Genomic DNA, 23856 nt, shown 5'->3' on the forward strand with positions numbered 1-23856 from the left:
TCAACTTGGTGGGTTAGGAGTTGATTATATCGGGAGACAAAAAACAAAAAAAGGGGGAGAGAAGGCTGACACAGGGCCTGGCCCCATTGCCTCCCCTCTGAATAACACAGCCAACACAACAACATTTTCCTGTTTGTTTGTTTTTGTTTTTTGTTTGTTTTTGTTTTGTTTTGTTTTTGTTTTTTCTATACATATTTAATTACAGGCTGCTTTGCCGGCCCTGAAAGCCGAGGCTGACTGGACTCCTGCTCTCCCCCATACGTGACACTGACCAAATGCTGCAACAGCTGGACCCACAACAACGACCTGAGAATGTCAACAGACCTGCAGGAATGTGATCTCATGCAGCCGAGACGGAGAGCACTAAACCTAAGGCCCGTTTCACTACACGGGGGAAAATTCCCAGACTGCGTCAGCTGACAGAGCTGTAAAGAGACGCCCGCCAAGCCCGAATGAAAAGTAAGGCCGAGCGAAAGAATGCTGACCTTGATAACTTTGCATTCACACTGTGCAGGACAGTGATGGACCAACACGGATGATCGGGTGGCGAAAAAGGGCGTGACCGAGACAAGAGGAGTAACTGAGGACAGAAGGCACCTCAGAATGGACAAAAACACAGAAGAAGATGCAGGTTTCACCTGCGGTGAACATCGACACTGGAGAAAGGACTGCCCCAATTGGGGTCAGAACCAGGACGGACTGAATTTTGAGCAGCAGCAGCAATGGTCGCAAACAAACTGAAAAAGGAGGGGGGCAGGACCCCAGGGCATGCTTCAGGCCGTGGTTTACCCAGAACACCAGAACAGGAAAGTGATGAACACAAACACCCACACAAACACACACATCTACATGCACTGACTCAGAATGAAGAGAAACAAACACACACACACACACACACACGTCTCCAAACACACAGATTCAGAATGAAGTGAAATACACACATGAACACGTGCACTCGTTGAGTGAGTGAGAAATGACATATACACACATACACACACACATTGGAATGCTGATTCACTGAGAAGTGATCCACATACACACACACACACACACACACACGCTGATGCAATGAAGAACGCTTTGCTTATGCTGATATGCAAAATGCTGCACACAAACATCCCAATGCATAATTTTTATGAGGAGCCATTGATTACTTAGAATGTGTTATATGTCACCTAGAAGGCATTTATGTAGATTTTAGGAATAAGCTCTAAAACGGTTTGGTTATGAAAACAATGTCTGTGCGTGATGTCTGTTTATGGCTCAAGGCCTTGACTGAATTCTTTGCTGTGCTTCACACAGCCCTGATGAGGAACAGTGGCACAGAGTGAAAATGATGAATTAATAGTGTAAGTTTAGGTTGGAGTACGGCATTTTCTGTGATTGAGTTTTAATTCAAGGAGGAACAAAAGGTGTTACGGCACCTGAGGTTCTCATTCCCACACAATATTGTCCCGGCAGGAAGCAAAATGTTCCTGTGAATTTCTGGTTGATTGTTTGGTTTTGTTTAGCGCTAGCTTGATTTTATCAGTGAGCTTTGGCTTGTGTTCTTTCTCGTAAGCGAGAGAGGGATAGTTTTATGCTTGGACATGTCTGCAACGGGCCCTAGTTTGTGTTATTTTAGTAGTATTTTGTTGGTTATGTCTGTTTTCGTGTTTGTTACAGTGCACTGGAGAAAAAAAACATCTGAGAGGTGTGATCCACCGGTGGTGATATGTTGATATTTTGTGAGTTTATGATTTAACAATCAGCTCTTTAAACCAGGCCTGAAAGATTGAAATTTAAAGCGCTATGAAATATTCTTACAAAAACAGTTGCAAAGTGTGCTTCTCCATGATTGTAATTGGCTTGGGAGAAATTCACTTATAGGGAACACTGAGAAGTTCTGAGTCTAAAAGGATTGCACCGAGTCAATCCGGCCCAAAAAACAACATGGAATTGTTTTCCTTTAAAATGATGACGTCATCTTGCTGGTGATGGATGCTCGAATAGGTTGCGCGTGAGACTCCATTATCAGCAACATCTGGTATGAATGTGTATGGAGGTATGCATGTGAATGGACTGTGATGGACTGACGACTAAAAGTTTTGACTGACTTGATACTGAGACAATGACTGCACCCACTTTAGGATTCGTAAATGCCAATAAACAATTCATAAACAATTCACCCAGCCGACAAGAGAAGGGTGGATGCTTCGCTTTGTTTTGTTTTGTTTTTTCAGGAGCAGGAGGATAAGAGAGACTGGAGGAGGAGACTCTAGCTTCACATAAGTATGAACTGCAGACTTAACACTGTGGTTGCTGATTTTGAGTTACCGATGTTTGCATTAAGAAAACTGTGCTATATTAGCTGTGTTTTGAGTAAGGTATCATGTTATATTATTGGGAATGCCAAATGCTACAGTGGAGAAGACTTTTTATACCACTCATGACTGGAATATGTTACTATTAACCATAGCAGGCCACTGTAAAAAGTCAATTAAATTTTATAGAGGAAAATCGCCAAAATTGAACAATACCTATGAATGACTGGCCACATTCAGAATAGAGATATGCAATAATAAACATTGGTCCACATGATTTAGGTTCTCACTTGAAATAGTAAGTTATTAAATGTAGAATATAATCGACAGGGACATTTGATAGGATGTGGTACTGCAAAAGAACAAGAGCAAAGTAAATAAAGAAAATATTGTGTTTAGTTTGGATAAATTCAAATTAAAATGTACCATTACACTCAGAGGATCAATATGGAATAAAACATATGCAAAATTTGTAGGAAGTACATGACTGATAACTGTTCTGTCCTGAGCGTTTGTTTCTAGAGCACCCACTTGACCACACCAACAGTTTCTCGCCACCGAGGAGGGGTACTTGCAAAAAGAATAAAATAAAAATCTGAGTTTAACAAAACATTTTAAATGCAAATATCAAGATTACCTTTCTTTTTCCATGAAATGTGCTTGTGGGCACGCCAGCCATTTTGAAAAGGTGGGCAAAACAATTGGCAAGGCCACACCCCCACACATGTGATATAATGTTAAAGGTACTGTTGCCCTCTCTAAGAAACATCAGGAATTAGAGGAGTGGCAAGTAGAGTATGCGAGCTACAAGCAAAAACTAAAATGTGTACTACAGTGTGCAAAAATGAAATACTGGGTCATCAGGGGGTCATGAGGGACATTTATAAAACTAAAAGTCCCACTAACCTTAAAGTGCACTTGAAAAGCCCACACAAGAAGGTTAACCTAGCTTACCTAGAAGACCTCATCAGGGGGAGCACACTCCCCCTCCTTGAAGAGCTCACCCACTCAACCCGCATCCCCAGAAAACAGCTAACCCCAGATAAGGCAGCGTGATGTATCCCGAGACAACAGGACTGGGACATCTAAATAAAGGTGTGAAACAATCGCCTTCAAAAGATTATCAATTCACTTGAACCAAAATTAGGACCACTCGGTGCGGCAAGAGTTAATAGTTATTAGTCTCAACACCCAAGGATAACCAGAAGAGCATGACTGATATGATGGAACTGGGATTTTGTTACACTTAATTTTTGCAAAACACAAACAAAACTAAATTGAAACTAAGGATTTTCAGAAAATAAAAACTGAACTAAACTAGCAAACAATTGGTAAAAACTGATTAAAACTGATGAAAATTGCAAAACTATTACAACCCTGGTCCAGACTAAGATGGTGTTGGACATCTTCAGGGCAGAAAAGGGTTGGTGTGACCAAGGTGTGGTTTGGCTTGTTGTATGTACATTTCAAAATTTTACAGCTCTGGATGGACCAGTTACCAGGGCATGGAAGGATGACAGACTTTATTACATGAGGAGAAGGGACATTTTCGGGATCGAAGATCCTCAGGGATGACAAGGCTGGAGCAACGGTACTCGAGAGAAGAATTTCTGATATTTTCTGAGATATGATGTCACCAACCTTCTCTTTTAATTGTCTAGCTCCAATGAATTGACACATGGGAGTGTGTCAAAAAGGGGGAAGTTGAGTCCGAGCATCAAACAATGGTTTTATGAACATCTTATGACGTTATTTCTGTGTTTAATAATTTAGCTATGGTAAAACTTAAGCTTATAATGTGTTAGACTTAGAAAGGGTTCACTAATTTTTGATTTCTTTTACACACACATAGATTATGATTAGAATAGGTCCTGAACATAATATTTTAAACCAAATTTGAATCATTAGAACAACAATGGATAACAATATTAGATTATCAAGGCTAGGGAGAGAGGTGTTTTGGTTTTCTGTCTCTTGCAGAGAAAGGAACAGACACCAGACGGGGACACGGAGATGTGAGGACCCTTCACAGCAGAGACAGATGTAGGGACAGCCGAGACAGCAACTGGGGTCAAGTGTCATGACGTTTGGGCTCCTGGAGAAGATGGATCCCACAAACACAGCAATAACCATGAAGGGGTTGGCGAAAACCAGGAACACCAGACCAACGAGGTTCGAGAGGCTCTTGGCAAAAAGGGGGACACGCCGGTGAACCCAAAACACACAGATCCTTGTTTGAAATCGGGGCAGAATAATCCCCAGAACTGTGCAATGACTAAAGGGTGGTCTAACCCCGGAGGTCGAAGAAAGAAGCTGAGAATCACCCAACTGGAAGACACTGGTAGCTGCAGCAATAAAAATAAAGGTTAAAAGCTCCTTAGACAGAGGTTCTAGTCTAAGTACATTTGAAAGGTATAAGGTGGCATTAAAATGGGAGTGGAAAACTGGAGCACCAAAATAAAGCTGTGGGAGAATTGGGGAGTGATGGGAGAGTCATCTGTAACTGCTGTTATGGTTGTAAATCTAACTTTGCTTGCATCTGAACTGCGTGAACACAGAGGTCATCCCACATATGGTCCACCCGTTAAAGGGGGACAGAGGGCCTCAGGATCAAGAAAACTTGGACCTTGCGACCCTGGAGTGCATGTTGTAAGTGATCTCTTTCAGAGATCAAAAGGGGGAATTATTAGATTATTCTGTTATTATATGTTACCTTATATATGTAATCAAAGTAGTTGAATTAGAATACTGCTGTAGACCACATTATACCCTTTAATATAGAGTGTGTGAGCTGTATGTAGTTTAGTTCTCATTATACTTTTGAGTTAACAGAACATATTCACATATTAGTTCATTAGATAAATGTGCATCACTCTGTATCCTTGATCTGCTGGGAATGTGTTACACTGTTTTCTTGACATGCTTAATTGTTGAATCATGAAGAGAAGGTTGTAAGCAGGAGACTCTGTGTCTAAAGACAGGGGAGATAGATAGACCACATTCCACACCCCCACCTTACAGAAAGCAGAGAAACAACTGCCGAGGTCATAACTTAGGCGCTGTAACAGAGAAAAAATGTGATGTTTTGGCTTTTACGACTAGCTGGGGGCCACTAGAGACTATAAAAAGCTGAGCAACCCGTCACCATTTAGAGACATGTGCCTGACCCTCTGGTAGCATCTCTCCCGTCTGGACGTTGTAATGCTCTGACTGTTGAATTGTATGGAAATAAATGATTGTTGATTGAGCATTGATACACCGAGTATTGTCCTTCCTTCAGCCCAAAGATTCAAAGAATTGGGAGATTTCAACAAGAGGCTATATAAAGTGCTAGTGGTTGTGAGTGGTGGTTCAGTCCATGTTATTATTGTGTTTGAGGGTACAGTTGTCCATTGTGGGTGTGTGTATGTTCAGTCCATGAGTTTAACGTGGGTCAGATGTCAGGAGGCAGAGTTCAGGAGTCTGACAGCTGTGGGGAACATCTACATCCTAACCCCTACATCAATAGGACATCTACTGGGAACTTTCCTCCCTAGATAACACCTAGCACAAACAGCAGTAACTTAAATAGAGTTGAATGCTACATCTTATCAAACAAAGTGGACAAGAAAGCAGCTCGGGGGCGATCGTGGCTCAAGAGTTGGGAGTTCGCCTTGTAATCAGAAGGTTGCTGGTTTGAGCCCCGGCTTGGACAGTCTCGGTCGTTGTGTCCTTGGGCAAGACACTTCACCCGTTGCCTACTGGTGGTGGTCAGAGGGCCCGGTGACGGCAGTGTCCGGCAGCCTCGCTTCTCAGTGCGCCCCAGGGTGGCTGTGGCTACAATGTAGCTTGCCATCACCAGTGTGTAAATGGGTGGATATGTAAAGCGCTATACAAATACAGGCCATATTTTGGCTGGCAGTAGCTCAGGAAGTAGAGCAGATCACCTATTAAATTGAAGGCTGGTGGTTTGACCTAGTGATGGGACGTTCTGTATCGAGGCTTCGGAGCGTGTGTCGAGTAATGGAGGGGGCGTTTCCGCGAAGCGCGTATCGAGGCTTGCTTCATTTATGGGAGGAGCTGAAAATGATGACGTCCGAAGCCTCGCTGCCCGGCTGTACCACGTGACTGGTTCATGAAGTGGTTCGAACTTTGCCGCGAGATATGACAGCGATATAAACCCCTCAGACTTCATTCAAAAATGTGGGTGTTTGATGGAGAGTTGCGGTTAGTGAGAGTTTGGAGACAGTTTGGAGGTTTATGAGAGTGAGGAGAGAAAGTCAGGAGAGAATGGAGCCAGCTAAGGAGAGGAGGATGTCCTCCCCTGTGTGGGAACATTTTGATCTTATTCCTCCCAACAAGGTATTTCTACAGAAGATGTATTTTCATGATACTGATGGTGCAATACAATTTATGTTGAGCTGTCTTGACTTTTGTACAAGGTGAAGTGTTTGCTATGTGCCAGGGAGCTGGGATATAACAACAACATCCATGCTTAGGCACTACAGAGCTTTGCATGAGAATAAGGGGGACACCGATCGTGGAGCAAGACCTGGTGAGCCATCAAATGCAATGATAATATAGGATGCAGTAATGTTACTAAATGATATAACAATATTATACAACTGTTATAAGTTACGTGTGTGCTATTTATATTTGTGCTTTGTCTTTATTGTCTTTCCTCAGGAGAACAATCTCAAATAGATGAAGACCTGGTTAGCATGGTGATTGAGGACTCCCAGCCATTTAGCATTGTGGAGGACAAAGGATTCAAAAGATTTGTTAAATCATTAAATCCTAGCTATGTTCTCCCCACTAAAAAGGTCATAAAAGCAGTGAAAATTTAGTTTTTACAGAATAAAATGTGAAGCCTCAGTGTGTAGCTGTCCATACCTCAACGTTACAAAAGCACAACCACTGTCCACACCCCAACCACACCTCACCTCACAGTAAATGATCATTTCCATTTCAAGCATTTCCAAATAATCATTTTCCATACTGCCACTATAAATATACACAGTATACTGCCATCACTACAATATACATGTTTTACACACTCCTTTTGTTGTTGACATTTACAGGCTGTGTGCAAAATGCCACACTCTTCAAATTCATGCCAGCTATTATTTTTACGTCCAGTAGGTGTCCTGCTAGAGCAAATGAAGCTTCATGAAGCTTCGCGTTGGGGTGAACCAATTGGATGAAAAGCTTCAGTGCTTCATGGGGCTTCATCTGCCCATCACTAGTTTGACCCCCTATCTCCATCCTTTGGGCATGATACTAACCCCAAGTTGCTCTCCAATGCATTTGAGTGTGAATGCTAGAAGCACTTGCACAGCAAAACAAGTGCTTGTGAGAATAAGGCAAGTTGTGTAAAGTGCTGTTCTCAGAGTAGAAAAGCACAATATAAGAACAAGTCCTGAAAAAGGGAGGGGGGGGGGGGGGGGAAATAAAAGTGTGCAAATGTGTTTCTTATGTCATTTTATTACAAATTATCATTCAATCATTTATTGGAGACAACCATTATATAGCATTAAAAGTCATTGTTTAATAAAAAGCAGTTAAAGTTTAAGCTTTGATCCCATAAATATGCACTGAGGTTTTCATGTTCTGTTAGTGGATTAAAAGATCATTCATCTCTGGCTGCGCAGCAGGACTATGAGTACAAGGAGGAAGATCAGTCTTCATCTGCATAATCAAAGGCAACGCCAGTCGCTTGCTGCTTTCTGCAAACACACATGGACAGTAGCTTTATTTCACTCACATCAGTAGCATCACTGCTCTATTGAAGTCCTGTAAGAGACACCATACTTTTTAACCCCAGGGTTGATGAGCGAGGACCCCGGAAGTCTTCTCTTCATGGTCATTGCTGGAGCGCTGCTCTGCTGCTGCCAGGGCTCAAACTCTAAAGGAGAATAGTTTTGCATTAATGAAAACGTTTAATTGCCCAATTACCTTTTTAAGCATGACATTTACATGTCTCCTTTTACTGAAAAAGATGGAATACTTCAATGTACATATAAGCACCGGATATAAGATCATTATTGTATTCAGTACTTACCTCAAAATTACCCAACACTAAGAAAATCCCATTTTAAAATCACTTAAAACAGTTTTAATATATTTAGAAGAGATTGCATTACAGCTGAAAATAAATGCAAATTTATTATGATGTTAAAAGAAAATTTGAGCCTCTTTCAAGATTAAAGTTTATTGTGACTGGTAGTCCACACTTGCAGAACCACATCTATGTGTTGGGGTTCTGTACCAGTGGGCCAGTTTCACAAAACATGCAGAACAACTACTCCAGTCAAGGCATAATGGCGAATAAATATTTGTAGTACAGTCAAACTGAGTGTTTGAAACTGTTTACAGATGTCCACGGCAACCATCGTTTATGTTGTTTTGTTTTATTTTTTTCCCCTTACTTCTTCCTCATCATATGAGTTTTCCTTTGGGATGAATAAAGCTTTTCTTATTCATGATGGAGAACAAGGGAAACTTCCAATATGATCCACTATTAACAGGTACACCTGTAGCCCCAAAATCTTACTTTCCTTCTGGTAATTTCCATTGTCTTTACAAAAGATATACCCATTTGACATTTCCCAGGTATTTTGGTTGCAGCAAAAAATTATTATGGATTTCACAACAGATCACAACATGATCTGTTGTACAGCCTCTTGTAATTTAATTTTACACATGAAAATGAAGAGCAGCATCTCCTGATCCAAGGCAACTTCAGCTACCATAACCATACTGGATTACACATACGGGAAGCTTCTGTTGTGGTTTAATCATGTTTCTAACCTGCAGAGTGTCCTGCTTTACATTCCTGACTGAAAGCATGCATCAATGGAATCATTTATGAGCAAACATCCATTAGGTTGTATAGAAAAGTTGGCCACAGCCAGTGTGACATCACATTTAGATTTTGAATCCTTGGTATTGGAGATGGCCAATGGTTATTTGAAGCCAAGAGCCATTTCACAAATGTATACCTGTGGGCCGTCTTTGGTTTTTCACTGGACTGGCTGAGGGGGGTCCACTTGAGGGGCCACCTGTGAGGGGACATGTTACAGTCAGTACTGATCTAAAAGGAAGTTAGTTTTAATTCTGCATAAAATGAGTCACAACTACAAAGTGAATTCACTGTCAAGCTGTGTGAGGCTGTCAGCCATCGTGAACAGCAGCTCCCTCAACTTGTCTGTGGCCTGTGGACCTTCCAGTCTGGACAGAGTTACACTCAGGTCTCCTGGACTGGATCCCAAACGCAGCTCTGCACCAACCTCATGCACGGAAACAGACACATCTCCACTATTGCAGGATGCCCTGAGGAAAATAGAGATATATTCAGCCTCACTTACCTGACCACAGCTTTTTATAGTTCCATGCAAGAAGTGATGCATGCAGGAGTTGAGTGTGGTCTCACCTGAGTTTTAAGACATAATCCTCTGTAGATTTTAAGGCAAACCGCTGCCCCTGAACACACAGGGAAGACAGAAATTATGACAGTATACTGAGTGAATGAGAAGAAACCCAGAATACTTACAAGGTGCTTCAGACTGTCCTTAGTGTACTCCACACTCCAGACATTTGCAGCATCTGTCAGACTACAGCACACGATGTTTTAGTGCGCATGTGTGCCTAAACTAATGCGCTCACCGTCAGACTTTCACTGTCAGTTAAAACTAAATTTTATACCACCGGGGGAAAGGCCGTAACATCAACAAACTACTAATACTTCCATTTCCTAGCTTATGTCCAAGTACAAACGTATTTTTCCGAATAAAAAAGATTTAATTTCAAATGAACTCCGGCTAATAACAACATCTGACTCACCAGACACTAAGCATTCCGTCTTTCCTGCGAGTGTAACAAAGGAATTTAGATTGGCTTGTTTTATCCAACACGGTACAATAGGAATTTACACTAACATCCATGTCTCCACTGTGGTTCACAGAAGAACAAAAGAAAAACAAGCGTATGCCTCTTGCACTCTTGCAAGAGTACACCGTTTCATAGCATGAGTGCCAGACACCTTTGACAAGCGCCATCTTCTGGCTTGGAATGGTTACTTCACTGGCTTGCAGACTACGGGGACCTCTCCCTCTCGATGTAATCGGCATACCAATTGTTGAATGGAGGAGTAAAGATCTATACTTCTGTTCCTGAATCCAGAGCACACACTCAATAGCGGTTTTAGATACGGGCGACACGGGCGGTTGCCCGGGGCGTAGGGTTGCCAACCGTCCCTTAAAATACGGAATCGTCCCGTATTTAGAAACAAAAGTACACGTCCCGTATTGAGCTAATAAGGGACGCACTTTGTCCCGTAATACAGTGAGAATCAAAAGTAGTCTATAAATGTTTATGGAATTAACGCTTTGTTTGAAAACATAATTCCCAGCCCCTCTCCTGCTTTGTGACCAATGAGCTGACAGCACATGACAATAGTTGGGTTGCGGTCACGTGGTTGTGATGACGTGCGGAGGCAGCGCGATTTTTGAGTGGAGGGCGGAAGTAAACATGGAGGACACTGTGGAGAGTCAGGAGAGCAGCTATTGTGCAACTTTAGACCCCGTTTCTCGGGAGAGATATAAACAGATAGTTAAAAAAATATATCGGACGTGATCCGTATTCTTTGAAAATGTCCGAATACACCACAGAAGTAAGGCTGTGGATATCACCAACTACTTGGTCCTCCAGACTTCTTACTACACTAGGCAGCAAATGAAAGCTTTCAAGAGTCTGGAGGCGTACAATTTTTTTGTCAGCGGGTGGGTCCACAACCTTGGAACAAAACGTCTCCGTGATGGATACAGTTTGGTGTTTGCAAGGGTGAGTTCTTATATTGCTTTATCTTAAACACGCTAACAGTTAGCGGTAGCGGCTTTAACGTCAACAAACATGCCACATCCTTAGGACTTCGTTAGAGTGACAGTTTGTTTCAAGGTAAACCATTCTCAGCCGTCTGTTGCATATCCAAAATCGCCTCTGCACATCGATGCTGTTCTGCCTTAAGCTTCATTATTTTCTCTCGTTTGAGAACTGATTCCGATCTGGGTTTTCGTTCGTAGCCGAGATTGACCGTCGGAGCCCAGTCCTCCGACTCTTCGTCATCCAAAGCACTTGGGCAGCCTATAGTCCCAATCAAGTCAATATTAGACTACTAACTTAAAAGCACTAAGTAAACGAGAATTTAACGACAACCTAATGCTAATAAGTTCGTTTGCAAACATAACATTACCTCTGACGAAGTGGTCGCTGCAGACACGGGCATTGGCAGACTCTGCTCCTCCCGACTGTAAACGTAAATTTAAAATCCATTTTTTCCTACGTTTTTCGGTTAGAATTTTCCATTTTTCTCCTCTTCGTTGGGCTATTTTTGTTACCCTAAAATACCGTTTATCAGTTTCTCTGGTCGACCTACTGGAGCATCCGTAAACACAACAGGACATAGGCATTTTGCGTACTGTCTGTCTGTGATTTTGCGCTTATCTTTTTCACTTCCGACCGCCAGTCAAATTTCGCGCTTTACGTCGACGTCACGTCTACGTCAAATGAAACCTAGCTATTCGAGTATGACAATTCAGATTACCGCTCATCTCATTGGTCGAGGAAAGGTCGCTTACGGAGAAAATACCGGAAGACAACAGATGACCACAACAAGAAGCATGGCCAACAGGGAAACAAACGCCGTCACTGCGGTGCAAGTCTCGGACGACAGTACACCTAAAGCTGGGCAGACACTGTGCGATTTTTTCAGTCGCGTTATTCAGCTCCTGCTCAAACTGCACGATTGACTCGCAGGGGTTAGAAGTTGGTAGGTCACGATGCAGGTCTCACACTATACCGCCCGATGCTCTGATGCGACCTGAGTGCTCACACTGTGCGTCCATAAAATTAAGGTTATAACAGAAAATCTGTCGCTCGCTCTCTCTGTCTCTCACTCACACAGACACACCACCACCATCAACTTTGCTAAATTGCTAATGAAAAACATGATCAGGCAGCTGTGATTTAGCAGCGATGTAGATCCAACTATTTTCACGGTTGTTGTGGTCGTGATAATTTTGTGAGGCCACATCGAAAAGGCTCGGATGAGCTTTTCAAAGTTCTACAAGTTGTGCCTCCATCGCTTGTGTCCAGATCACACGCTGCACAGCCGTGCTGCTCCGTCTTTTTCACGGCGTTTACGTGTTTGCGCGCGAGCAGTGTGAGCGCCTGTGGTGACACCTTCACGAGCGATTGATGATCGGGAGCTGGTCGTGAGGTGTTAATCACTTCTCGTTACCCCACGTATACTACACGATGAAGGCCAAAATCGGTCCGATCACTCAAAAATCGGCTCAAAATGGGCCTAAAACCGCACAGTGTGAGCCCAGCGTTAGAGCAGCAATGTTTGTTCCCCTCAGAGAAAGGTAAGAATGGGAAAACACCTGGCTGGAAAAAGTTAATATGGGCATGTGCAGTGAATATCAGCGCTATGTGGCCAGAAGTGTGATAATATAATTTATTTTGTGTAATAAACGACTGCAAGGATGGATGATTACAACAAATAGATGACTAATACATAAAAGTAATACATAGATGAATAATGATGATGAGTTAAGATGCGTAATCATGGGAACAAGCGGGTTTTCAAACGGGAGCAGCTGATTAGCATTAGAAAAGCTGAAATAATACCTCAACTGAAGCCAATTGTACTAAATGCACTAAATGTGCACTGTTACAAGAATATTTTTCTTTCTATTGTTTTCTATTATTTTAAGTTAAGCAGGACAGAGTTCTTTTAAAGAAAGATTTACTTATATTCTCAAAAGTTAAGCATGACAGGCTTCTGTTTAAGAAAGAGACCTGTTTTATGTGTTAATGTTGTCATTTTGAGCTAAAAATAAATGGCTAAATGATCATTTGTTTCACATGTGTTCATATCACAAAGAATACACATCTACTTAAATCAAATTCAAGTCAAAGGGTTAAAAAAAATAATTTCACACACAAAAAAAGAGCTAGAAAATTCACCACACTGGGAAGGGTGAAGACAACTGGGTCGCCCGGCCCTGGCCACGAGGTGTCCCTTATTTATTTTTCAGGGAGTTGGCAACCCTACCGGGGCGGCATCGTGGTGAGGGGTGGCATCACGGGCATCGGCAAAAAAGAAAAAAATGCTTGAACTCATGCTGCCCCGACGTCAGCCAGGGAATGGCACAGGCACCGATCGGTTTTCTATCGCCCATTTGCTGGGGGTAAGGGCGCCCTCCTGCTGCTTCCGGCACGGGGAGGAGAGGCCGGGGCGGCGGGGGATTCTCTGGCTGGTTGGAGCAGCATCTAATAATAATCAAAACAAACCAACAAACACGAAAACACCAGACGTCCAGGGCGCCAAACAGGCTAGGACCGCCACTGCACACACTTGTACACCTGTGTTAGCAAAATAGCACTGGACCATGCCCTGTGGACATTAACTTTATTGAAGAGAATACTTGCACCTAATTCAACTTCTTTCCCCCTAAGAGGAAAATCTAACAATTCCACTGCACATCTTACCTTCACGTGTTGCTTATTTACTATAATAATTCCATATGCATTTTCTTCATCTTATTGGGTTGAAACTTTCTTGATACCTTATATCTCAATCTGTTGCCATGTCACCATCACTAAGTGAAACATCATAAATAAACTATATGTTTTGAATATGTCTGTGAAGGTTCTCAGTCATCCAGGTTATCGTAGTCAAAGGAGCTTGCAAAGAAAAGCGTCTGGACACCTCAGGGTGTCCTGTGGGAGGTGCTGTGGGAGTATGGGGTGTCTGGCCCATTGCTATTTCACTGAGGGAAAAGGGAAAGAATGTTAGCCAATGGAAGAGGAAAGGGATCAAACTTAGTAGATATAATGTAATAAAAAGTTCAAAACAAAGGAGCTTGCAAAGAAAAGCGTCTGGACTTCTTTAAGTTGCTTGAAGACGTTTCACCTCTTATCCGAGAAGCTTCTTCAGTTCTAAGGTCAAATGGTGGAGAGTCCCAGATATAAACCTAGTGGGAGAATCCCCCCACAGAGGGAGAAAAGGACCCCCTGATGATCCTCTAATCGCCTGAGCCAAGGTGTGAAACTGGGTGTGGGTCCCAATCAGCCAGAGTTTCGGGTGTGTTCATTGTGAAACCTGGCCCCACCTTATCATGCGAATTCCTGAGGTCAGATGGCCCAGGATGTGAGTGGGCGTTAAGGCGTCTGGGAAGGGATCTCAAAACTGGATTATAGATGGCAGAGAGTTGGTGTCGTAAATCCCTGCCTCTGTTCAAAGATGGTCGCTCACAATGGACATAGATGGCTTCTTTCACTCCTCTTTCAAACCATCTGTCCTCTCTGTCCAAAATGTGAACATTGGCATCCTCGAAAGAGTGTCCTTTATCCTTAAGATGCAGGCATTCTAACAGCTTGGTAGTTTGGTCAGGTAGCTTTGTAGACCCCATTAACTGCTTTGATTTGCTGTGAGCTTTGTCATAGCTTGGTTCCATCTTTGTTTGGCGTCTTGGACACTTTGGTTAATGTGGATGTCATTGTTGTTTGTAGGAACCTTTTGCTGTGCTACTGTGATTGACACTCATACATTTATTCCAGCTTTGTTGGTTTGTTGCTGGAGTTTTGGCAAAACAGTGTTGTGTGGGGGTGTTTGTAGCTGCAGATTATTTAGTGTTGGACACTTGTGATGAGATCTGGTGTTCATTTAGGTATAGAGTAGATATTTATTTGCTATTGCTGTACAGGTTAACTGTGTCTCCTGTTGAACCTATTTGCAAGGATAGACTTGCTATCTGGAGCAAAGAGTGATGGCCTGCTTGAAGCTGACGCCTGTGTCAACCCCCCCCCCCCCCCCAACATACTGCTTCAGAAGCACTCCTTTGAGGCTTTGGAGGTTTTTCCACAGTCACTTGATCAGTGACATCTGAAGCTTCATTTAGAACTTTTAGAAGAATTTTTAACTGCTTGATTCAGTAGTTTATAAAGAAGTCCATCATTTGCGGGATTTGTGGAGTGTTTTGTGGTGAGCATTTTTCCTTTCCAGTTCACAATCAATTCTACCCCCTGGTCAAAAATATGTATAAGAAAATTGGCCTAATATAATATTATTTATAAACATACCTGTCCACTGATTGTCCAGTTAATTGCATAAGTACAAGGAGGCAGGACCTCACAGCAGAAGTATACTCCATAATGTGTTGTACATTATTATATGTATATTATATGTATTTTTTATCTATTGTATTTAACAACACCAAGAAGCTACAAGCAAAGAAAGACCACACCATGGCACATGTTTAAACAAGGAAAGTTTATTGATGAAAATTATTTATTTAACAAAAAAACATAACAATTTTTTCATCCCAAATAAGTAAGTTCAAAGCAGTGAGTGTGAATGGTTGTCTGTCCCTATGTGTTAGCCCTGCGACAGACTGGCGACCTGTCCAGGGTGTACCCCGCCTTTCGCGCTATGACAGCTGGGATAGGCTCCAGCGCCCCCCGCGACCCTGAAAAGGATAAGCGGAAGCGAATGGATGGATGGATGAATTGTGAACTCTGTTCTGTGGAATGGGCAATCATAATGGAAAAAAATCAAAGGAGTGAAAGGGTTTGACCCTTACGAGCACACAGAGTGGACAAAATACGTTAGCGTGCTGCCCAACTTTCACCACGCTCATATTTATAATTATACGGTTCTTGGAGTGAGTGCATACACTCATGAAGTTTAGTAACTTCAGGTCACTGCAACAAGCCGACGGATGGGTACAGGACCTTGAAATGCACCATGTAGAACGAAAGACCATTGTACATATCACAAGTTTACCAGTCTCACAAATAGTCTTCATAAATACACATTCGTTAACCGTTTATTAAGAGGACCCTTGGTAGGCCCTTAAAAAATGCACCCTCTAAAGGCCCTAATGGACCAAAACGTCCACCCCCCAAAAAGTGCAATAAAAAGATTATATATTCATATTTTTTTCCACTTTAAATTGGTCAGTCTTTTAAAACTACTTCTCCCTGAAATATTCATATAAAGTTTTAATTACATTTTCGTTGTTTTAACCCTTTAAATCCCAGGTTTATTACATGAGCGCCCTGTTTTTTTAGGCCCAAAAAACAAAAAAACTTAATATTTTCAAAAAAAAAAACATTTGAAGTAATATTCGTTTGTTATTATAATTAGGCCTTTGGATGGACTAAAGATTGGCACCAACAGTCATTTCGATCGCCTTTTATTTTTTTTGCAGGAGCGCATTTCATAAAATGCACACACTATCGGTCCTAATCGACCACACCCAAAAAAGTGCTATAAAAATTTTATATATTAATATTTTATTCCACTTTAAATTAGCCAATCTTTTAGACCTACTTCTCCTTGAAATATTCATGTCAAGTTTTAATTACATTTCGCGGATTTTAACCCTTTATATCCCGGTTTCGTCACATGAGCACACTGCTTTTTTTGCCCCAAAAAACATAAAACTTGAATATTTTCCAAAAAAAACATTTGAGATAATATTCAATTGTTATTATAATTAGGCCTTTAGATGGACTAAAGATTGGCACCAACAGTCATTTCGATCGCCTTTTTTTTTTTTTTTTCAGGACCAGAAAATGGTCTCCAGACGGCAAATGCTCCTCCTCTAGGCCGAAAAAAGTGCATGTTCCCGGGGTAAGTCGCGACGATGACCGGGGCACGATGACCGGGGACTCCTTTTTCCAGCACACACGTTCGATACCACGTGACAAAAAATACGTCATTTCCTGTTGACTAAAAAAAAAAAAAGCACCCTCTCATGGTCCTAGGGACCGAAAATGGTCCCGCCAGATCAGCGGGCGAAGCCGCTGCTGCACGCCGAAAATGAGGCTTTGTTTCCCGCAGGTCTGTTACGGCAGCCTGCTGTTTTCCAGCCCGGGGTCAAATGCGGAGCAAGGGCGCCACCCGGTGGACAAATAAAAAAATTACAACTCTAAGGCCAATAGACCAAAACGAGACGGAGACATAAGTAATCACCAGGACATTAACGGTAATAATTCTGCAGTGAAAAATAGCGTTTATAATGGAAGTCAATGGGACGAAAACGTCCACTAGGGCTCTAAGAGGATGTGTATTGTTAGCTTAGCCACTGAAGCTAATTTAAGGAAGTCAGACTTGAATTTTGAAATAAAATTATACCAAACTTTTTTTTGGAGAATTTGGCTATATTCAATTAAACACAGTGCAAATGGCTTGGAATCGAAAAATGCAAAAGCCACAAAAGGTCCCCAGGGCTTTTCAGGTGTGTTAAGCTCAACGGCAATTAATTAGTAGTGGAAATAATTTCTGGTTCGCATTACAGAAATGTAGCAGTGACAATAATATTGTATGCTGTAATCGTACTGGGCAATTAGTGATACAAAAAAACCCTGTTTTATCCTGTGAATAAAAGTATGTTTTTGTCAATGTACCATGGTAATAACAGAAGTGAAACACAATATTGTGTCAGGACAATTCACTATTTATGCACAATAAACAAAGGAGCATAGCGTGACAATTTCTGTTCAGCGCCAGACTTGCTTGTAACCTATATCACCAATTATGTTAAGAAAAATGATGTATTAACTACTACAAAACACCTTTGTGGAAATGCTTGGAGCAGACTAACATATGAGCTGGAGTGTTCTGGGATGTTATATTTGGTCTTCGAATGGCTGCAATCCAGTTGCCTCTTTGTTACTTCGGAAACATGGCTTGAACAATTTCTCTTCAACGACGTAATCCGATAACAACCGATCTCTTTACCCGTCAGCTTCCCGTGGCTGTCATGCGACCGGCTATTGCAGTTAATAATACAACAGCTTCTTGCCATTTTTTTTCTTTTTATCGCTGTGTAATGTAATTTCAATTGAAAGCCTGCGTGCGCTAGTACCTCTTGCCACGAGTTCCCAGAATCCTTTGCGGTTTTACCCCTGAATGATGTCACATTTTCAATCTCTATTCATTCACTCTCACATTCACACTGGTGGAGGTAAGCTACAGTGGTACCCATAGCTGTCCTGGGGCAGACTGACAGAAGCGAGGCTGCCATATCGCGCTATCGGCCCCTCTAGCCATCACCAGTAGGCGGTAGGTGAAGTGTCTGGCCCAAGGACACAATGAGCGAGACTGTCCAGCAACCTTCCGATTACAAGACAAACTGCCAATTCTTGAACCACGATCGCCCTTTTTGAACTTGGTTTATTGGAAATTACCCTACACTGCATACTTTAAATCTCACTGCGCATCTGTCATTCTCCTTTGCAGACCCCTTTGTGTAACCCACCTCCTCCCCATCTCCAACTCTCTTTTTTTAACAATATTTTTAGTCATTTATTTTCACAAACAACCCATAATTACATAATATGATATGGTGTAAAATTCACAGCAATGAAAAACAAAAAAAAGGAACAAACAAACCGAAAACCAAACACACAACACCAGCTCAGATCCATCTTAACAATACAATACCTGTGGTTCCAATAGTATGCAGTTCGAACACTCAAGGAAATCCTTGTAGTAAAATATTAGAGACATCGGGTTATACATGATTCACGTATGGTTCACAGACCTTAAAGAATTGGTCTGTTTTTGAGTGTAATATACTCCAATGCTCCTCTTTGCCAGCCTTTAACAGTTGGTGCTTTTTCATTAATCCACTGCAGTTTGAATATTCTTCCTCGCAGCTTAGGTGAGAATACAATACAACCTCCTATTAGTCTTGGATATTAAATGCTGGCTCATGAGATGACACATGTTCTCAGACAAATCATACATGACCCAGCAGTTTTCAAAGAATGCAAACTTTGTTATTACAACAGCTGCCAGAAAAGAAACTGGTTGATCTTGATCGGTGGTCATTGCTCTCTCTCTCTGGATTTTAACTAGCTAGTACTGCTGGCTATTTTTCTAAGCCAAGATGATCTTAAAAGAGATGCTAGCATTAGCCATGTTAGTCCGTTACCTTCAACAGATGGTCAGGCTGTCCACAGGTGCACACGTGGAGTTTCAACTGCATAGTCCCTTCATCCTTCATATATCTGTGTTAGAAAGAGTGTAAATACTGAGGTCCAATGGTCTTTGTACATACAAAATTCAGTAGTAATTAGGACTTTTTTTCTAGGCATTCGTTAAAAATATATACCTTATTTATTTTATACCAATTAAAGGGATAGCTCAGTAGGTAGAGTGGTGGCCCCATGATCGGAAGGTCGGGGGTTCGACTCCACTGAACGGCTACCCTTAGGGTACCCCAGAGCTAGGTACCGTCCCTACACACTGCTCCCCGGGCGCTGCATTGGTGGCTGCCCACCGCTTCACTGGGTGAATGGGTTAAATGCAGAGGAACTATTTCCCTATGGGGACAAACACATACACATTACAATACAATACACATTACATTACAATACTACACTAGTAATGGCTTTAGACTTCCATGTGTGAAACTCTTACTAGTTTAGTCACACTGCTTGCGTAGAAACCTAGACTTGCAATGATTTGAAGTTGTGAAAGCTCAACTGGATTTATGACATGTTCATTTAGTTCTGCCATAGTGCCTTCTATATGGCATGACATCCTACTTTTGAAATAAATAGCATGCTACAAATTCTTCATAATCTGCAAATTTTCTTCTCATTTCTCAATTTACATGAAATTTTTATTTATTTATTTATTTTTATTTTTTTTGGATGCACTCGGATGTGTGGATCCAACTTGATTTTTTCCAAAACACAAGGCCCTACTTTCATCGAGTTCATTCAGAGTTTAACTGAAACATTTGGCACGGTGTTTTCGTCAGTCTGTTTGAGTTTCACATCACTTTTCCACAGAAATCACTGGTGATAATTTGAAATGGGGACACATACTGACAATACAAAAGCAATTGCTCTGGGATGTAATCTATGTGAATGTAAAGTTGTGACTTAGCATTCTTGTAGTTTCCTAGCTAACTAGAGACTGTGTGGGTTTGTATACAGTATACAAGTGGAAACATTATACAATATTTGAATGAATGAAGAAAAGTGCATATACTGTTAGCATGGAGTAATAAGTTGATTTTAACAAAATTAAAGAAACATTTTAACAGCTATTTAATACATTAAAATACCCTGTCCTTTAATGGTGGGCATTTATAAAACAATGTCTATTCTTGACTACCCACTATAAGTCATGATTAGACTTTGTATGTCAGTTACACATGCTTTATGGAACATGCATGTTGTCCATCAGCAATTAAATGCACAGCTCATTTATACTCAAAGATTCTCTCTCTTAAAAACAATTGTCATTTCAGTTGCTCATAACTGGACTCATTTTAAAGGGCTTGCGGAAAGGGAGTCATGATTGTTCGGGTTTTCTCTGCTTTCTTTATTATATTCTCATATTTATTATTATTTAATAATATCATTTATTATTGTATATACAATAATAAATTATATTATTGTGCTTTCTTTATAATAGAAAGCACCTTGAATAATTTTGATTTGGTACTACTTAAATAAAATAAAATTGAATTGATCTGAGCTGTCCTACCACGATTACCTTCCTCACCCAATCACTAACTCAGTCAAACTATATACTGTTACCATCCATCTGGCCTGTGTTGCTTGCAATCTGTTTGTAACCTTTTTAGTGTCTGCCTTCAGTCTTTTAAAATAACAATTGTATTAAAAAGTACAACATAAACACATACAATCATAAAACCTTTTCCCTTAACATTAAAGTTACCTAAGTGAGAAAGTCAGGGAGAGCTCAACAGGTTTGTGCAAGTTTATGCTTGGAATCCCACCATGCACTTAGAAATGTGGAAAAGCCCTCTTTTGCTGTGTGCAAACAATTCAATTTTCAGTATAACAAGTTATAATTTATTTTCCTCATTGACCTCTGTTTGGACAATATCAGAAAGAACAGTGCCCTGAGGCACCTGTTGTTGTTTTCTTTTGTTGTTCCAAAGCTATGGGTGAAGTCTATGATTCTGGGAAATGGGCTTTGTAGAGGGGAAAAAGAAGAAGAAGAAGAAAGTGAAAGCATTCTGGAAAGTGAAATTAATGTTGCAAAACACCTCTTGGGGGTGGGACCACTTGTGCAGGCAGCGTGCTGCTTACTTCACAGCATCAGGAGCCATACTCAAGACAGAAACGGTGAACAGCGGATCTGCCATACAGCCACAACTATGAACTCAGTCACTGCCTTCATTGCCTGCCTGCTTATCCTAGGTGCACAAGGTACTGTGAAAAAAAAAAATTTTTTCCTTCTTTGTTTCTTTTTTTCCCCTTCATCCTGTTTATGGATATTTTGGCTGCTGATCAACAGGTAATGCTCTTGTCTTTTCCTACACAGGACAACCAGCCAGCAAATCTAATAAATGCAAGTGTTACAGTTACATTGGCAGGATCAGCCCAAAGCTCATCAAGGCTGAGCCAGTGATACACTACCCAAGTATCTTCTGTCCACATACAGAAATCATGTGAGTCCACAAGATCATCTGAGGCATGATTCTGCTGTGTTCTCCAGCTCCTTTCTAATACACCTCTTTTTAAAAAATCTTTCAGTGTTACCACAAAAGCAGATATGAAGAGGTGTGTGAGTCCAGAGTCCCCACTTGGACGACACATTCTAAAAAATCGTACTTACTAAAACTTACTAAAAAAAGTAAGTCAGAATGACACGCACGCACAACTCTGTGTGAAGATGACAAACTAAAGGTCTGTGTTGCTTGTCACTGATAATCTCACTTGTTTCTTCAGGCAAGGGAGGAATGGAGCTGTAAAGATCACGACTGCTGGTCAGAGTACTGCTGCGATTTAAACAATACACTGCACAACCTACAAGCTGCACTCGTGACACATGGTTGTTGAACTAGAAGAACTCACAGCAAATACAAGACAGCCAATATTCTTTTTGGTTACTTTGCCAGTTTTGTTCCCATGTGTGTGTATGTCTATATAGTCTGGACTTGAACTTTTTTTACATTTTTGTACATATGTTTTTTAAATAAATACCAAAATAAAACTCATGTGATGGGACTTTCTGTTCTTTGTGTCTTGCTTTGTTTCCAGTGTATCAACATAAGACAAACTAAACTCTTACACATATATTATTTAGGATTTAAAAAGAGTTTTAAAGTTTTCTTTAATCTGGGAAAATACAAACTGAGTGATAATTCCACTTTGAAACAAATGAGCGTACTGTGTGTGCAACAGTAGTGCTGGTCATAGCTGTTAGCTAACTGGGTAAGGGTGTCATGAGTCTGTAGCTCAGTCCACCGGTTTATTTAGTTTTAAAGTAAGTTACAGCCTGCCTTTTGGAGGGGTTATATTTCACTTAACACTATCTAATATGCATATCCACATAATTGTGGATTATTATAATCATGATAGAAAAAAACGCATTGTGTTTTAAAGAAAATACATTAAGAAAAAGATTGTTAGATTTATATTTCAAATATAACAAAATGCTGATTTTACATCACCCAAATTATTGTATCTCTACAGTTTAAACATTTAATAAGATTTTGATGATTATTGATTGATTATGCCTTTAATTGTCACTTGCGGTGTTACACGTACATGTTACCTGCAGTGAAATGGGACCCCTTCCCTGTTTGAAACAAACTGAATCATTATAAATAAATTATTTTATATTTATTACTTTAAAAAATCCTCAGTACTCATACTATATGACTAGGAATAAACAGTAAGGGAATGATTCTGGATCAGCACCATGATGAAAACCTGTTGCTATACAGTATTCTGAAAAAAGTTGTACAATGTCACACTATGTGCATGTGCGTGTTCAATTCAATTCAATTTTATTTATATAGCGCCAAATCACAACATAAGTCGCCTCAAGGCGCTTCATAGATACAGAGAAAAACCCAACAATCATATGACCCCCTATGAGCAAGCACTTTGGCAACAGTGGGAAGGAACAACTCCCTTTTAACAGGAAGAAACCTCCGGCAGAACCAGGCTCAGGGAGGGGCGGCCATCTGCTGCGACCGGTTGGGGTGAGAGAAGGAAGACAGGATAAAAGACATGCTGTGGAAGAGAGACAGAGGTTAATAACAGATATGATTCAATGCAGAGAGGTCTGTTAATACATACACTGTAAAAAAATATTCCGTAGAAAAACAGAAAATGTCCTGGTAATTTTCTGCCAGTACATTTTCTGTTTTTTTACGGAGGTTTGACGGACCTTTCTGTAAATGATAAAACGGAAAATTCTGTAGATTTACAGTATACTCTCTGTACTATTTACGGACATTTCCTTCAGCTATAAAACAGAAAATTCCGTTTATTCACAGTATATTTTCTGTATCATTAACTGATATTTTCCGTTAATAGAAAAATTGAAATTTCTGTTTATATTACTATTTCCAAGCACTTCTTTTCACTGTAACTCATTAAATATAGTTCTTTATATCCTTAAACGTACATTTCTATGCAATTACAACCTAGTACACCATGTACTCAAAAATTCATAAATTAAAACTTAAATTAATTTGTGCTTCGTACACAACAACATTGG

The 23856-nt window shown here is 40.8% G+C and overlaps 1 protein-coding gene and 2 long non-coding RNA genes across 5 annotated transcripts; 2 read left to right on the forward strand and 1 right to left on the reverse strand.

Annotated features, from left to right (window-relative positions):
* The first annotated feature begins 18 nt into the window (after positions 1-18).
* On the forward strand, positions 19-4886 carry LOC143421413 (uncharacterized). The gene is made up of 2 exons (XR_013101037.1): positions 19-2271; positions 3784-4886. It is a non-coding gene; the product is annotated as an uncharacterized LOC143421413 (long non-coding RNA).
* Positions 4887-7748: 2862 nt separating this feature from the next.
* On the reverse strand, positions 7749-10658 carry paxx (PAXX non-homologous end joining factor). Its single transcript, XM_004574185.6, has 7 exons — positions 10125-10658; positions 9835-9895; positions 9715-9764; positions 9436-9614; positions 9284-9343; positions 8094-8187; positions 7749-8008 (listed from the first exon to the last, which is right to left on the reverse strand). The coding sequence occupies exons 1-7, from the start codon at positions 10409-10411 to the stop codon at positions 7960-7962; spliced, it is 780 nt and encodes a 259-aa protein (XP_004574242.2). The 5' UTR covers positions 10412-10658; the 3' UTR covers positions 7749-7959.
* A 109-nt stretch (positions 10659-10767) lies between these two features.
* LOC112435693 (uncharacterized) lies at positions 10768-22352 on the forward strand. Of its 3 annotated transcripts, none has more exons than XR_013101039.1 (5): positions 10768-11123; positions 21416-21551; positions 21667-21793; positions 21879-21978; positions 22074-22352. It is a non-coding gene; the product is annotated as an uncharacterized LOC112435693 (long non-coding RNA). The 3 variants fall into 3 exon arrangements; XR_013101038.1 differs by having other exon boundaries at positions 21439-21551; XR_003024740.2 differs by lacking the exon at positions 10768-11123 and having other exon boundaries at positions 19981-21551.
* Positions 22353-23856: the final 1504 nt, after the last annotated feature.

The sequence above is a fragment of the Maylandia zebra genome, linkage group LG12, assembly GCF_041146795.1.
Source record: "Maylandia zebra isolate NMK-2024a linkage group LG12, Mzebra_GT3a, whole genome shotgun sequence".
Classification (NCBI taxonomy): domain Eukaryota; kingdom Metazoa; phylum Chordata; class Actinopteri; order Cichliformes; family Cichlidae; genus Maylandia; species Maylandia zebra.